The sequence below is a fragment of the Akebia trifoliata genome, chromosome 4, assembly GCF_017979445.1.
Source record: "Akebia trifoliata isolate Shusen 1 chromosome 4, ASM1797944v1, whole genome shotgun sequence".
NCBI classification, from domain to species: domain Eukaryota; kingdom Viridiplantae; phylum Streptophyta; class Magnoliopsida; order Ranunculales; family Lardizabalaceae; genus Akebia; species Akebia trifoliata.
In genome coordinates, this window is record NC_141378.1 from 27,617,940 (window position 1) to 27,635,253 (window position 17,314).

A 17,314-nucleotide genomic window follows, 5' to 3' on the forward strand; every position below is an offset into this window, starting at 1 on the left:
ACAGAGATTTAACTGTAAACTTCTCATCCCGAGTGCCTCCCCACACCCTCTCATCTTCCGAAGGGTTCTACACAGCTATTTTCCACCGTTAAAATTAGCCTCCCTAGCGTATCCACCTCCTAATCATTGAAAGTTTTTCTAAATCCAAAGTCCCAATTTAGCACATCATTAACCGAACTCTTGAATGCAGAAATAACTTGATTCTTTTTCAAGGATACTTCGTATAGATCAGGAAATGCGTCCTTAAGGGGTCCGTTTCCGCACCACCAATCCTCCTAGAATCTCACCTTGGTCCCTATCCCAACCTTACATTTCATTCTACTTTTGATTAATTGAAGTCATTTGAGGATGCCCTTCCACACACCGCATCCCGATGCACTTCATGTCAGGCCACTCTCCCATCTATTCCCACTTACCCCATATTTATCCACGATCACTTTCCTCCAAATACTTTCCCCCTCCTCCCCAAACCTCCAAAGCCACTTCCCCAACAGAGCCAAATTCATAGAACCAAATTTGCAAATACCCAAACCCCCATTCTTCTTAGGCAAGCATAGCTTGCACTAGCTTACCCAGTGATATTTCCTCGAGCCGTCTTTGCCATGCCACAAGAACTCTCGATAGATTCTTTCTAGTTGCGCTTCCAGATACCTTGGCAAGGAGAACAAGGAGAGAGTGTAGATGGGAATGCTAGCCAGAGCACTTTTGATAAGAGTAATCTTCCCTCCTTTTGATAACAACTTAGCTTTCCAAGTGTTGAGTCTCTTTCTCATCCGTTCGATCACCGAGTCCCAGATGTCTTTACTGGTATAACCCATCCCCAACGGGAGCCCCAAGTATGTAGATGGAAGAACCCCAATCTAGAAGCCGATCGAAGCCGCCGCTACCTCCAAACCTTCTACCTCCCCTACCACATACACTTTGTTCTTGCGAAGATTAACCGGAATACCCGAGATTGCCTCGAAACACCCAAGAATATTGCTTAAAAAACTCAAATGTCTCGGTGAATAATCCAAAAGGAATAAAGTATCGTCTGCAAACTGTAGGTGGGACACCACATATCCTCCCACTCTAGTAGAATAACCAGTAAGCTCCCCCTCAACTACTGCCTTGGATAACATCCTACCCAAGGCCTCCATGACTATCACTAATAGAAAAGGCGACAACAGATCTCCTTGACGAAGACCCCTCGAACTTCTAAAGAACCCATTTGAAGATCTATTCACCAATATCGAAAACGTAGAAGTAGAAATACACTTCATGACCTACCTAACCCACCTTTTGCCAAATCCCATCCTCCTCAACAGATACTTCACCAGATTCCAGTTAACATGGTCATAGGCTTTCTCTAGGTCAACTTTACAGAGTAACCCCAGAATTTTTGCTTTTCTACGCGAGTCAACGCATTCATTCGCTATAAGGACCCCATCTAGAATTTGCCTCCCTAATACAAAAGCTTCTTGAGCCGGACCAATGATATTACTTAGCACAGTCTTAAGCCTGGCAGCCAAAACTTTCGATATGATTTTATAAATTGAACTCACCAGATTGATCGGTCTAAGGTTCGTGCTATCTTCCGTACCCAACACCTTGAGGATTAGAGCATTAAAAGTACAATTAGACCCCATATCTAAATAACCTTCCTTATAGAAATCCTCAAGGGTCGCCATCACATCATCTCTCACTGTCTCCCAGCAAGTTTTGAAGAAACCTAGAGAAAAACCATCCAGCCCCGGTGCCTTATAGCTAGCCAATCCACACACCACTCCCCACACCTCGTCTACATCAAACGGTCTTTCACGCCATCTCTGTTGATTTAGGGAGATACTATCAAAGTGTAAAGAGTCCAAAGTCGGCCTATCCACGAACTCTTCCAAATACAGATTCTTATAGAACTGCACCACCCCCTCTGACACCTCCTTCTCACCTACCTTCCACAAATCATTCACTTTAAGCTTTGAAATGAAATTGACCTGACTGTTAAAATTCGTCATACGGTGAAAGAAAGATGTATTTCTGTCCCCCTTCTTAAGCCACCGAACTCTTGACTTTTGTTTCCAACATATTTCCTCCATAACAGCTAATTGTTGGAATTCCACTTTAAGATCTACTCATTTAAGCCTCTCCTCAACACTCAAACCTCCTCTCTCCTCTTTGCCCTCAAGCTCTTGCAGTTCTAACAACACAACACTCTTCCTATCATTCACAGACCTAAATGTTTCCTTATTCCAGATTTTCAGCTTCTCTTTGATAGCCTTCAACTTCAACCTCAACACTTTCCTTGGCCTACCGTCAAACGAAAGCTCATTCTACCAGATGTTGATCATCTCCCCAAAACCTTGATGTTCCAACCACATGTTCTCGAATCTAAAAGGCGTAGGCCGGTTCCTTGGCGATTCTACCATCAGAGATATTGGACAATGATCTGACACAGGATTTGGCCATTTATCCTGAATAAGTCTTCCGAAATGCTCTTCCCATTCCAACGTAATGAGGAATCAGTCTAACCTGCTAAGGTTTGGAATCTCCTGGTTATTCGACCAAGTGAACCTACCCCCACAGAGCGGTAGATCAATCAACACATTCCGATCAACAAACTCCGAGAGTTTGCGCATCTTCGAAGTGATTCTCAACCCCTTACTCTTTTTCGAACGAAAATCGAATAACATTGAAATTTCCCTCCAAAACCCACGGTTTGTCCCAACACCCCCTGATGTCATCTAATTCTTCCTAGAAGTGATTCCTCTCTTCCTCTAAAGTTGGACCATACACCCCTGAGAAAACCCAGGTGAAATCCTCTCCAATCAACTTGCATAAAACTGACACCGAAAACGCCTTGATGAGATTATCTTCCACCACCACCGCCTCTGTATTCCACGATAAAATGATGCCACCCAAAGCCCCCTAGGAAGGGAGAGCGCACCACCCAACTTATCTAATCCCCAAAATCTCCTTGATCACCTAATCATTCACTTTATTTAACTTTGATTCTTGCAGGACCAGTAGATTCGGCTTATGATGGTGAAGGAAGGCTTTGATTGCTGCTCTTTTCGAGGTTGCGTTCAGCCCTTGACGTTCCATGACAATATTCTAATCGACATTTAAACCGACTAAATGCCTCCTGGCTCTCTTCCCTTTTCTTCTTGTAAGTGGAAAGTCCTCCACTGATCTTTTCAGTTGGATAATTTCCTTCTTCAGTCTCTTATTCCTCTCCTTTGCCATATTGTCGCAACATGATAAGTGTCTCGTAATCTTTAACTTCGAAAATTCATACTGAAAGCGGTTCTTTGGTGACATCTCCACTCCCCCACGGAACAAGGGGACATCCCCTGAAAGAGGCCATTGTCTCACCACCTTCTGCATACAGAACTCCACTCACTTGCTAGTTTTCAACGCTACATTAGCAAGCAATTGAGACACACTTCATTTCTGATGGACATACCTACTTTCAATCGACTTCCAACAAATTAGCCAAAATCTGTTTTGTTAAAATTCCTAATCTCGTCTGATACTCTTTACTGCCAATCCCCAACTTTGACGTCGTTGCCTTTTTGCGAATATCCGTTTGTCGTTGTAGGAGCCCAAAATGTCCTCTCCTTGTCAGGTACAGACAAAAGCCCATTATCCCTTCCCAAATGAAGGTTGCACCGCAGTTCTTTCTGTGTTGTTGTGGATTTACCCCTTCTACACGACAAAATCTTACTATGCATACTCCTTGCCCCGCTGAAATCTCCCAACAAAGACAAGGGAAAACTAAGCCATGGAATCTATGAATTTCCTATATTTTCTAGCAAGGCTATAAGATATTTCCCCTCTACATCGATACCCACCCCCCACCTCCCAGCTGTCAAGCTAACCTTGAATTGCCCATCTGTTTTTCCTTCTCCAAAACTAGTTGAACCTTCCAAGGATAAAGGATACGACGAAACACACGTATCCCAAACCTTTCCCTGTCGGAGACTAAGGTTACAACCATCTAAGAGCCCGTCTCCTACCGGTGAGACCAAACAGTAACGGCTCTGATCTTTCATGCTCAAATCTCCTTCGTCGAGAAGGTCCCGCCCAACCTCTCATATCACTTTCCCAGAATGTCCTTGAAACTTACCCGCAAGTCGTGGATTCTCTTCAACTGCATAGCCCCTCCCACTCTTAAGCTCCGTTATGCTGTCCAGAATGTTGTCGTTATCATCTTTCTCATTTTCCGTCAATCTTGAGTCAGACGAAAAAGGCGACAGGACTGCTACCCTCTTTCGCCTGTTGCAATACTGCATCTTGTGAGCTCTACTTCGATTAAGAATGAATCGGGCCTTCTTAAATCGCAATCCAACCAGCATTGAATTCCCCCTTAGGCTGGCGATTTCCACCCTTATTTTGATATACTAGATTGTATTCTGGGCTTTTATCCAACGATTCGTCGCTATCCAGCCCTATCCCATCGCAATGGGCCTCAATGTCTAGCCCAACGACACCCCTCCCTTCCAACCCTTCTTCGTCACTGTGGAACACGCTACACGGCACAGCCCACTTAACAGTGGAAAGAACATCGACACCTTGGGCCTCGTTGCCTAGCCCACCAGCAGCCTTCCAAAGGCCTACATTAGTCAAAGGCCCGTCATCGAACTGGACCCCTAAGTCCGTAGTCCCCAAGTTCGAAGAATTGGGCTCACTGCGCTCCACCGCCCCAATCTTATGAAGCCATTTCTTATATTTCAAATTCTCTGCAGCTTTAGCCAACAGCTGGACCGTACGTAACTGACCCCATCGATGTGGCTTCTGGCAATCAACACCCTTGCCACGTGTTCCACCGCAGGAATGCAACTTATCTATCAAGACCTGGGGAAACTTCTTCCTCACGCAACCCTCCCCTAGAGTCGATAAGTTTTGGCCCGAATGGATATCTCCAGGCCCTTTCTTCTGTCCCACCTCATCCTCCGCTTGGTTCTAGATCTCCTCCGCTTGGTTTCCTCTCTCGTCGGATAAATTGACTCTGTTGGCTAAACCTTTCTCTAAAACCTCCGAGGGTGCTATCGCTCCTGCCTTTGTCCTCTCATCTTCTTCACCTTCCACCTCAACCCCTAGCGAATACTTGAAGCCTTTGAACCAGAGATAAAGACCACGTGGCATTCTCCATGGAGAATAACCAACCTTCAATCTCACACTATCTAGCCTCGCATGTCAGAGAGTGGTCGACTCCACATCCAAGAGGCCTCCCAAATGAGCTCCGATCTTTCTGTAAGTCAGATTACTCCATAATTGAAATGGTAATCCCCTGATTCGAACCCAAGACCCCCCAATCTTCCAATCCGGTTTTAGAATATTGCAATCTGAATACCATGGTCGTAGGTGAAAGGAAGAATCACCCACGACAACCATTCTTCTTGGATTTACCCTAAAAAACTCTTATCTGCTCCCCAACATCAAAATAGATGTAAACGATTCCCAAGTTAATAACTTTATCGCTGTTGGCTGCTTTAGTCCTCGCTTGATGTCTGAAAGAAAACCTTCCCAATCTACCGTTAGAGAATTAGTCTTATAGATGAAAGCCCATCTCCAATTTCTAAAGGCTCTGCCAATCTTAGGTTTATGCTTGCCCCTAGAAATCGACCCTGCCTCCACCTTTGATGCTTCTGAAGCCTTAAGTTTGGCTGCCTGAGGATTGCGGACAATCTCAGCCCACGATTTTCCTAACCCTTTGCACTCCACCGATGCCTTCATTCTCTCCTCTGGAATTAACAACATTTTTAAGGAGAGGCCTACTTCACCCTAGCCATTGCCTCCCAAACCTTCCTGGAACACGAGTGCCCTTGATCGAGCTTTATCAGTAAATTGTTGAAGTTTCAAAAACCTTCTATACAGATTCTGCTCGCCCTGAATATAAAAAATCCTACCATCCTTCGAATAGTTAGCCCTCAAGTTCCTCAAAGAAGCTCTTGCTGAGTCTAGTTGGGTAGCTACCCATAGTGCTTCTTCTTCCTTGAGCTGAGTAATCGATTCGAATCTATACCCTTTCTCCTTTACCGCAACACCTCTTCCATTCTGAATCCACACCTCCTTAATCTCGAACACCTTACGTTCCACCTTAATCTCGAACATCTTGCTTGTTGAGACTTTGGATTATTGAATGTGCAGGGAAATCAATGAAAAAGTCACTAAACCGAGCGACATAAGTTTGAAGAAAGAACTAGATTTATTTCAGAAAATTTGTAAACTATTTTGCTGTTAATTGTTCATTCATTAACCCTTGCACCCTTTATATAGATCTTGTAACGACTATTGTAATTATGAATATGTATTGAAAATAAAGACTTCACTTCGGTTAGTCTAGAAGACCCAAACATTAACTAAAGTTAGCATAGAAGACTGAGCATTTATTTACCTTATGTAACTAAAACTGTCCACAAGCGTTGGAAATTTCATCACAAAGAATAAGGCTAATTTACTTGAAGGATTCTTCAACCCAATGTATTATTCTTTGACTCCTTGACTCCAACGACAAGATTGTTTGGATACATTAAAAAACTTAATCTAATTCAGTGTCCAGAATGGTTCAAGAAGTCATCAATCGGATTTTCCTTTTTCAAGGATAGCACGTAAAGACTTGGGAATTGAAAGGATAATGGTGAGCTACACACCATCTATCCTCCTAGAAACGAATCCTCTCCCCATTCCCACACTTTAAAGCCACCGACTCCTTAAACTTCGAATTGACACCCATAATGCCCCTCCACAAGCTACACCTAAAGGGTGACTTCAACTCCCTATGTATGTGACAATTTATGTTTTATGCCTTTTGAGGTGTGTAAATGTTGATATGAATTGTATAAAATAATCTCAAAAGATTCTGTGTGTAAGACTAATAATGAGTCATTACAAAGAATTGACTCCCTATTTCCCTGTTCTTTTTATTGAAGTCATAGCCTACATTTAATAGAAGGTATTAATGGAGGAGTGTCATTCACCTTATTATGATGCTTCTTCCACCATATAATCTGTGTGTTTGAACTTGGATTTTATGTACAGCATGGGAGGTTCAGTTGCTGTTCATGTAGCCGCAAAGAATGCTATACCAAATTTGACTGGGCTGATTGTTGTTGATGTTGTAGAGGTTTGTTTTTTTTACCTTCAAAAACATGTCGTGATTGCATGAGACTATTTTGTTATGTATGGAAAATTACAGCTATTATGATCATCAATTAAACTTCAGGGAACAGCTATGGCTTCATTAATTCATATGCAGAAAATCCTATCAAGCAGAATGCAGCATTTTCCCACCATTGAAAAAGCGGTACCTATCATACCTTCTATTGCTTACCTAGATTATGTTTTTGGTTAGAATATTGCAATTTCAAGTATATCACATGCACATCAAGGGATTTTGCCAATGTTGAAGTCAGCAATGAGAGTTGTATTCTACTTGAGCAATTGTTTTTTTTTTTCTTGATAGATAAATTTATTAAGTAAAAAGTAACAGGGGTCGAGATGACCAACCTTACAAGAGAGACACACGACAACACCACCACCACCTGAGACTAAAAGCTAATCCTCACTAAGATTACAGACTCTGTCCCACCTTACAAGAAAGTCCTTAAAGAAGATACCTTTAAACACCTTAAAAGCTTAGGCCATCACCGCCAAAACAGAAATGATTAAATCATTAAACGACAGTTCCTTTCCTTAAAAAATGCAACTGTTCCTCTCATTCTAAATGGACCAACATATCGCAAAGAGAAGGACCCCCAAAGGATACATTCTTTTGGCTCTTCAAGTATTATTATTTTTGTTACATGCTTGTTGGAAATCAGAAAGAAAGTTCATCATTCATTAGTCTTCCTCATTCGTGGGTGGTCGGGTGGAGGGTATACTGTTTGATCACTCTTCTCATATATAACGAAATACTTTGTTAAGGGTGAGTACAAAAATTGGGTAGATGAGGTTAATTTCAGGCCTATTCCATTTTGTTCAACAGCGTGTGTGTGAAGTGATAGTGCCAGATAGCTTAGTTGTTAAAGTCTATGGGTGATGTTACTGATCTCATTAAAAAACAGGCTTACAGATAAAAAAATAAATAAATCTTGTAGTTGAAGCATCCTAATTTTAAGGATTTGATAGCGGAGTGATGAGTTTCTTCCTTTAGAGGGGGTTTGGAATTTGCTATCGGAAAAAATTAAAAGCTATGTAGAGATTGGAAATTTGTAATTAGGAGGAATTTGGGTGAGTGGATAGAAAAATGAAGATGGTAATTTTCAAGGTGATAAAGGGGTTGGATGGGAGAGAAGAATTGACCCGTCTAGAAACAAAGAAAGATTGAGATGTGAGAACGTAAAAGCGGAATTTCTTAGGGTATCAAAGTTGGAAGAGATTAAGTGAGATCAATGTAGAGAGGGACTAGTTCTGTTGTTTTCTTCGCGGAAATCTTCTCCTCATTAATGAAAGTTTTTTTTTTTTTCCTTTTTTTAAAAGATGGTTTGGGCATGTTCAACGAAGGGTGGTGGCAGCCCTGGTTAGAAGATATGTTCAAGTTGAAGGTTATAAAAGAGCAAGAAGAGGAACCAAAAGAACATGGATGGCGATAGTTAAAGTGTATATGAGCATTCTTTCATTAGTAGAAGACGTGGCTTTGGACATAGTGGAATGGAGAAACAACACTCGTTTAACTGACCACAAATCTTTGGGATAAGGTTTTGAGGATAATGATGACCTGAGATAGCACCATCATTAATCAAACAACAAAAACTTCATTACAAATTCATGATATTAACTACATTACTACTGATATTTGTGACATGCTCCTCAGTACGAACCACAGGTAATGAGTAACTGCAGATGCTGAGGTTGTGCTCGATTCTCATTGTATTTGGCTTCATGGATATCCTTGGTTCTTAATTAGTTTAAGATGATGAAGTGAGAAGAGATCCAATTGAAGAACTCTGGTACAACGATGAAACGTGCATTCTCACACACGCTTAGGGAGGGAGGTTATACTGACTTTCACATAATTTTGCATGTTCTTCCTTGCTATAAGCCGGTGCTTTGTGTCTTATTCCTTTCCCTTTTCCTTAGTGAATTGTTTTTGACAAGCATTAACAATTTATTTGTGTTCTTCAATGCAAGGATTAAGTGTCTTTTCCCTCTACTGTGTGTTTATGTTGGTAATGACTGAAAGAGGTGATATAAGTGATCCTTGTTACATTTACTCTAGATTCGCATTTGCAGTTCAACAATTTGTCTTTTCTTGCTATGAATTATGGCTTTGTGACTTCTTTGTCTTTCCTTTCAATAAATTGTTGTTGATACTTGATAAAGCATTAACAATCTTATCAATTCTCTTCATGTTTCTCTTCCATCCTTGCATGTGTAATAGCTCTTAATGCTTGTGAAACTCCTGAAAAGCCAACTGACCGAAAATTTCATATCATATTTTTGCTGTATCAGTAAACATTTTTTATTTTATTTTAAATATTGTGTTTGGGGATAGTTTTTTAATTATATTTATTTTCTTAAGTTGTATTATTTCCATCTTGTTGATATATATAGGATACCTATGTCATGAAGTTGTGCTTATAACATCAATTTCGGCATAGGTTGAATGGAGCATAAAAGGTGGTTCTCTAAGGAATGTTGAGTCTGCTCGTCTATCTGTTCCATCAACATTAAAATATGATGATTCAAGGAAATGGTAGGAACTTTAATTTATTTTACTCAGTTCCCTGATTTCTTGAGGTGTTCGCTTTATTAGTTCTATAGTTAATCAACTTCCATAATCCTACCTTAAGCAAAATATGTTTCTGATTTTGAAGGTTTGTTGCAGTTATACTTACCGAACAAGGTTAGAAGAAACAGAAAGATATTGGAAAGGATGGTACGTGTAAATTTGTCTTACTGATTTGCATACCCACAAAATAGGAACAATTAGAATATCAATATTTTTTTGAAAAACTATACAGATCATCATTTTCATAGTTAATTACATATGAGAATCAAACCTTTGCATATGAGTTCTACCACTGAATTGTTTGAATGCTGCATTATGTGCATTTATGATTGTTGACATTATGTTGTGAATGGCAAATTTCTGCTTAAAACAGGAATGTCAGAGAAACCTTCCTCTTGAAGTCATTTTGCCTGAATAGAGGATACTTTACATAGCTTGAAGAAGAGATGGTTGAGATTAAAGGAAGAATAGGATGGTTAAAATCACACATTATGTTACATTAAAAAAGAAGACACCCAGTCTTTACATTTTCACTTTCAGCATAAGAAATGAGTCAAAATGGCAGATGTTGATGTTTCAGCAAAACATTCCGGTTTTTTAACATACCGGAACGATACTCTAATTTTTTTTTAAAGATTTGAATGCTATATGTTTCACGACACATACGGAAACATATGGAATTTATTCTTCCACAGTTGAAGTCTTTTGGCTAAAAAAAGGCATGAATTTATTCTTCTACCATTAAAATATCACTTTCTGACAAAGGTAAAATGAGAAAATAGCTTTTTTCAGCGTTCTCTGAAATGTGATAGAAGAAACAATATTCACGGGTGAAGGCAAAAAAAACTTTGCATGATAAGAAAGAAAATATTTTTTTCCCTCAATTTAAGCTACACAAAAGTCTAATTCAAGGAATGAGATTGATAGAAAAGAAGAAGAAAAGAGTAACATCTCTAGGATATTCATAGTAAAAAGAGGGAGACGATTGAGATCTCCAGGAGATTCATCATAAAGAGAAGAGGGAGGGAGAGAACTCTCCTGATGCCGAATCTTCCGTTGTCATCGGCATCTTTGCCATTGTTGATTTCACCTAAGATGTTGCAACATGTGTTGGCATTGTTTGGTTGTTCTCCCCACAAAGCACAAACAACATGGAAAGTGGTAATGTTTTAATTGAGTTTTTAGAGTGGGCAATTTTGGTATCTAATGGCATCGGATACTTAGTTTTCAACCATCCAATGAAATGATGACATTTGCCTCTATTGTTAGAGGTTGCGTTTAGGTGACACTCCAATGCTTAAGCCATCCAAGCACCTTGGCACCATCCACTTTAATCAAAATTTAAAAAGATGGTATTTCTATCTTTTTGGTTAGTATCTCATTAAAGATCATGGTTTGGGGGATGGAACATCGATTTTAAAACACTAAGTATGTCAAATATTGACCAAAAAGTGGATAGGTATGTTAACAATATTTGAGATGAGTTATGTCAAATATTCACCAAAACGTTAGGTAAGGGCATGAAGCCCTAACTTCTCCTAGTTGAGGAGGAGAAGAAGAGGAATTGGTCTATCATCCATCTCTCCCCCTTGAGAGCCATTTCCTCCCATCTCAGTTGTATGTTTGATGTTGTGCATAATACGACTAAGTTTGAGTCTTCTCCCCCTCTTTAATCCTTTACTACAACATTAAGAAATTGAAACATTATTATTATTATTTTATTTTTTGTCCCTTAAGCTCCACCAAGGCCTCACTTTCAGGTTACCTTGACAACCATTCCCCTCCTTCCTTTTACTCTTCCTTTTTTATCAAATGTGAAATTGATTCCCCACGTAGACTGTTTGTTTCTTCTCCTATCTCAAGTTTGAATTGAAGCAATAATTTTGCATATTCCAGTTTGAATTAAAGTTGTGTTGCTTAAGTCGATAAGGTACTTTTTTATCTTTCAAAATTTCTTCTCATCCTTGAATGTATGATTTCTTTTGTTTGATCTCAGAGAAAGCTAAAATGGACTATTTTTTTTTATTTTCCCGGAAAAAGTGATTTTTTAACAAGAGAAGAATAAATTTGCACTTTTCTTTTTCATTTTTTGTAAGATAATCAATAGCTTAGTTGTGAAAGAATAAATTCGTTATGTTTTGGTATGTTTCGTTGAAACTTCTAAAGCATTTGAAACTTTGAATAATATTTTAATAGATTGTTTTGGTGTGTAAGAAAAATAGAATGTTTCTCTGAAATACTCCTAAACAAAACAAACTTTGAACTATGCAACAAGCCCCTCAAACAGCTTATCTTGAATTGCAAAGCTCCACAAAAATTGGAGTATCATTGGAAAACTCTAAATGGGGATTATCATTTCTCCATGTCAAAACCCCTTTCTCGAAGATTGAGACACCAATGTACCAAATGCTTCTACCACAATAATTGGAATAGATGGTCTCCTTGCTTTAACGCCGATGAACTCCTAAAATAACTTGTTGAGGAGTTGTTTATTAGGATGGAGAAAAATAGTAGAAACACAATTGGAAATCCAATTCCTCTACTTTGATCTGAAGCCCATTCTCCCTAGCATATGATTCAAATCCCATTTAACTTGGTTGCTTTGCATGACTTCTCCTAGTATATTTAATAAACAATACTAGAATCACCAAATCAAAATTTGGATCAATGCATCCATTGACATTCAAGACAACTAGATTTTTTTCTATCTATTATCAAAGTCCCTTATTTTTCTGAAATAACTAAAGATAAGAATTTACGAATTTTAGAGGCAAAGGTCTTAACTAGGCTGGCAATGTATCGGTTCGGTACCAGATCAATACCAAAATGCTACCGATCCGAAATTTGTACCCTATGATCCAGATCTAGATCTAATCCGATCAGATCATTGAATTTGTGAACCAAATCTAATCTGATTAGGATTTTACTCAATTAAAAATCGATCCGAGGAAGATGGGTTTTGGGGAGAAAAAAAATTTAGGGTTGAAACAAAGTGTGATTGAGAAAAAGATCAGAGAGAGAGATTCAGTGGGTGGATATGAGGAACCTAGAATCTAACAGGTAGATTGGTCTCTCGATCGTTGTAGTAGATTGCTCAACAGTTGAGATGTTGGAGCTGGACTCGACTGAGACGAATGGTTTGAGTCGGAGAAATGGTTGCTCGCTCGATGACCTTACCCTTTCCCTTCTGCTCATATTCAATCAAAACACATAGATAGAATGTATGAGTTTCTTTAATGGAGATCATGTTAGGGTTATAACCATAGAGATTTGATTGAGAGGTTAAAAAAACTCAGAGATCGGAGGCATGTTTTAGTTGTAGAGAGAAAGAGAGAGAGTAGCTGAGGGGATTTGTGGTTGTGGTTGAGGATCATGGTTTTGGGGGAATAAAAAAACTAGGGTTTTTAAATCAAAATAGTAAAACATTATTTGAGCAAGAATTTGAATGGCCTCATCTTGAAACTTCCTTCGCTTTCATAAACCCAATCACCTTCTAATAGTTTTTGAAGAAAGCCAATGAACACATGTCCAGGTTAGGAGCTTTATAGCTGGCTAAAATTGTATGGGAAATCTTTGTACTTGAATTTTGAAAAATTGTATGTGAGGAATGAGTAGACCTAGTACGTGAAAAGTGTTGATTGAGATAATTTGCCACTTTGTAATGGCAACAGGAGGATGACACTATAAAAAGGAGTAATCTAACACGTATTGGAATTTCTAGAAACACAAGAGATTGGTTGGAAAAGATGTAGATCAAAGGTAGTCTAAATGATTTGAAGAAACAAGCAATCACCAACATATTGTCTTTATTTTGAATACCCATGCAAAGTTGTTTGGTGATTGATGATCAATGCTTGTAAGTCTCTGACTCGGTCTAGATCACCCGAGGGCGAGACTGAGTTGACTTTGATGGTCTAGACCCAGGTAAATGCTACACAAAATAGAATTGAAGACCGAGTCTAAATTGAGTTAAATCAAGTGAAGTAACAATAATGCGGAACGCAAATCAAGTCAACGATCAAGAGTTCCGACGAAAAATTTGTAATTATTTAGGTTTTTACTTAATTACATCTATCATTTTATCATTCGAGATTATTTTAGATTAGTTATTTTTTTAGTTTTGAGTTGTTTTAGGGTTTTAATTTTATTTTTTAGGACTTATTTTGATATTTTATTGGTCCATGGTCTTAGTATAATATTTAGGGCAGTTTAGTAACTTTAGTTTATCTTTTATTTAAGTTTACGAGAGTTGAAAAGTTAGGAGAGAAAAAGTTACGAAATTAGGTTATTTATGTGGTATTTTAGTTTGATTAAGATTCTTTGATTTATTTTCTTTATATATAAATTGTATTAGGGTTTTTTTTTTAAAACGAAAAATGATGAATAAAAATAGAGTTTGCGCTTTGATCTTCCCAACAATGGGTGTGGTGTGAGGCCATTTTGGAGAGAATCCAAGATAACATTTTTTTTTTCTCTTTAGTTCCCCAAGACCTCGAAGTTGACTCGGATAGGTTTGGATCATTCAATAATTGAAACTCTATAGTTAATGAAATGAGTACTTGTTTTGAGGAGATTTCATTTGTATAAGGGTGAAGTGATCTCTTCCTTTATTCGCAGAGATGGTGAGAGAGTTAGTTGGGACTTCGGATTCAGACATTCTTTCAACGATTGAGAGTTGGAGAGCTTGGCGAGATTTACTGAGTGTGTAAAGGTGTTGCCAAATGATCTTAACATGGAGGATAGACGGGTTTGGGATGGTTCGAATGATGTTAATTTTACAATGCGGTCTTTGTATTCAAATGGGCTCAAGTAAGTGACTCAAGTTTCCCTTGTGCAATGATTTGGATGACAAGCATTCCCTCGAAGGTGTCGATGTTTATGGGCTTGCAATGCTTGGAAAATTGCTTGTCACAGAAAATGATGTTACTTTTGTGCTTGCCGATGTTTGAGAACAAATAAATTCTGAATCTTACTTAAATTTGTAAGTAGGGATCGTTCCGCAGGAAGGTGGGGTCTAATTCAAACGAAAACACAACTTGAAATGGCAGTTAAGTACACAACCCTTGTTCTTTTGAAAATTATAACTAGAAATTTAAATGCAGAAATTAAAGACTAAACATAAATGAAAGCAATTAAAGCAGAAAGTAAATAAGCAGTAAATGAAAGCAAGTAAATAAAAGAAAGTGTCTAGGGGATTGAATCCGCCTTGAGACATGTGCAAGTTAGCATTAGAATTTAAGTTTTGTCATTTGAATTACTTAGATTAAGATCACGTTAGCGATACTTAATCCGAAAGGTTTAGAGTTAAAGTCCAAAAGTTCGAGTCCGAGGTCCAAGAGTTCCTTCCCTTCTTATGTTATAATTCTCAATGATTTAAGATCACTTTGGGTATCGATTATAAAGGGACTTAACCTGAGAATGATTGATCTCGACATGTGATAAGAAATAGAGAAAATTACAATTTAGAATTTAAACAACAAGGTGTTGATGAAGTAAACCCTATTGTTCTTTTTAAATCTAGTTAGGACATAAGTTAAATTACTACGTTAATTTACAATCGCTCACGGCTTCATCAATTCCCTAAACGAGAAGAGTTTTAGTTGATCATTGCAATTTACTTAAAATAAACAATATAAAAGAGAATAGAGAGATAGAGATGAGAAAATAGTGGTTTGATTTATCTTCAACGTTGATGATAGCATTCTCTTCCTTCTTACAACATAAATAAAACTAACTAAAAATGAAAAATAAAAGAAGAGGGGGTTTAGAGAGAAGGGGGAAATAGGTTAAGGAAACTCAAATGGGACTAAGGTAGCTAAAAATGGGTCTAAAGGCTAAGATGGGTCAACCCTCTCAAGTTTGGCTTGAGGGGTTTTTTATAGGTTTTTGGAAGATTAGATGGTGGGGTGAGGTGGCTAGGTAATGGGGTGTGAACAGGGTGAGGTGACAAGTTAATGGGATGAGGTGGTAAGTTTTAGTGGATTTTTGGTGGGGGGATTTAGTAAAACTTGATCAAAAGTCAATTGGGTTTGGTTTTGGGCTTTAGCATTGGTCTTGGATTTGAGGTTACATGACTTACAAGGACCCAAAGATCTTTTACAACATAAATGCCATAGCCCAAAGGCTTTTTACAATAAAAGAGCCTAATGCTTTTGTACAAGTCTTTTGACGTTGGTCTTCATATCTTGACCATAGACTTTCTCCCGTAAAAACCAAAGCTTTTCTCCACTTTTCGTACCGACCTCTTCTGTTCTTATTATACTTCTGTGGAAAATAATAAACACCATTTAATTCTTCTTAAAATTAACATTTTAACAATATTTTCGGGAAATATAAACTTGATGATGTTTGTATGTACATTTCAGTAATTCTCAGGTTAGTAATCGGAAAACATGTTACTTTCACGATTATTAGGTACCAGAAAAGCGTATTTCTAGGTACCAATCAAAAATTGCCGACCATCGACCTCTTGAGAAAGAAAGGATTCTACCTTACAAATTTTTGTTGCTTATGCAAGTCAGATGCGGAGACAATAAATCATATGCTTTTGCATTATCGCTTCGCTTGCAGGGTTTGGAATCACTCTTTTTCAATTATTTGGGTTGGTGGGGTGCATTCCAAATTCGTTGAAGGCTTTGGTGGAAGGTTGGGTTGATTGGGGTAGGTACTTCATTAAGGCAAAACAGACTCTTTGGGGTTTCCTTCCTTCTGCAGTGTGTTGGATCATTTGGAAGGAGTGTTTGATAGTAAAGGAAAGGAGAGGGTTTTAAAAATTAGATATGGGATAATCTTTTGTGGTTTTTTTCCGGCGCTTTGCTTGCCTTTTATGATAGGTTTGTATTTCCTTCTTTTTGGTTCGCCCCCTTGACCTCCGTTTTGTTTAATGAAATTATTTTTACCTAAAAAATAAAAAAAAATTGTGGACCTTCTAATATTAGTAGTGATATAACATTTATGATTTGGTCAATTGGAATACAACTTATTATCCAAAGAAGTCACGCGGATTGGGGATGAAGGGCCTTAAGAACATGAATATTGCTCTTATTGGTAAATGCTAATTGGATTTTTTTTATTTTTTTATTTGTGTGTGGGGGGGGGGGGCATATCTATTTTTGGAGAAGGATTGTCTTGTTGAAATATAGTAATAGAAATGTAAGGTGGGATAGTAAGTTTCGACCTATGGTAGTTGTGACTAGAGAGGTATCTTGATGCTCTATCTCAATGAATACTCATTGCTTACTATCTCGGTTAGATCTTTGAATGACAGGATTACTTGCAACTGTGGATGGAAGGGATGAGAAACAGGGAAGTTATCCAGTAAAAACACGGTTGTCAATATATAGCCATGTCATGCTCGGTTAATCATCTAAACATTTATAAATATGCAGGGTTTTGAATAAATAACTAGTACACATTGATAGCATGCTGAACAAGAGCAAATAATAAAGTCAATGCTACAATGAGTACATTTGTGGATTCCACGACTTCTGCACACCCCGACCTCCACCACGATTCCCATCAATGTCTTCTCATTCTTTCTGCATTTGATGAATATCACTGTTAATAAGTTGATATGGATTCAGCTCCTCATGTATATGCTTC

The 17,314-nt window shown here is 38.3% G+C and overlaps 1 protein-coding gene across 2 annotated transcripts in view; it reads left to right on the plus strand.

Annotated features, from left to right (window-relative positions):
* The window catches only part of LOC147404642 (esterase/lipase/thioesterase family protein), a 48,890-nt gene that overhangs the window by 25,404 nt on the left and 6,172 nt on the right, over positions 1–17,314 (plus strand). For both annotated transcript variants that reach the window (XM_086440674.1, XM_086440672.1), the window contains exons 6-9: positions 7,021–7,105; positions 7,205–7,285; positions 9,582–9,676; positions 9,809–9,859. In XM_086440674.1, coding sequence (XP_086296800.1) covers positions 7,021–7,105; positions 7,205–7,285; positions 9,582–9,676; positions 9,809–9,859 — 312 coding nt within the window. The remainder of the gene's footprint in view (positions 1–7,020; positions 7,106–7,204; positions 7,286–9,581; positions 9,677–9,808; positions 9,860–17,314) is intronic.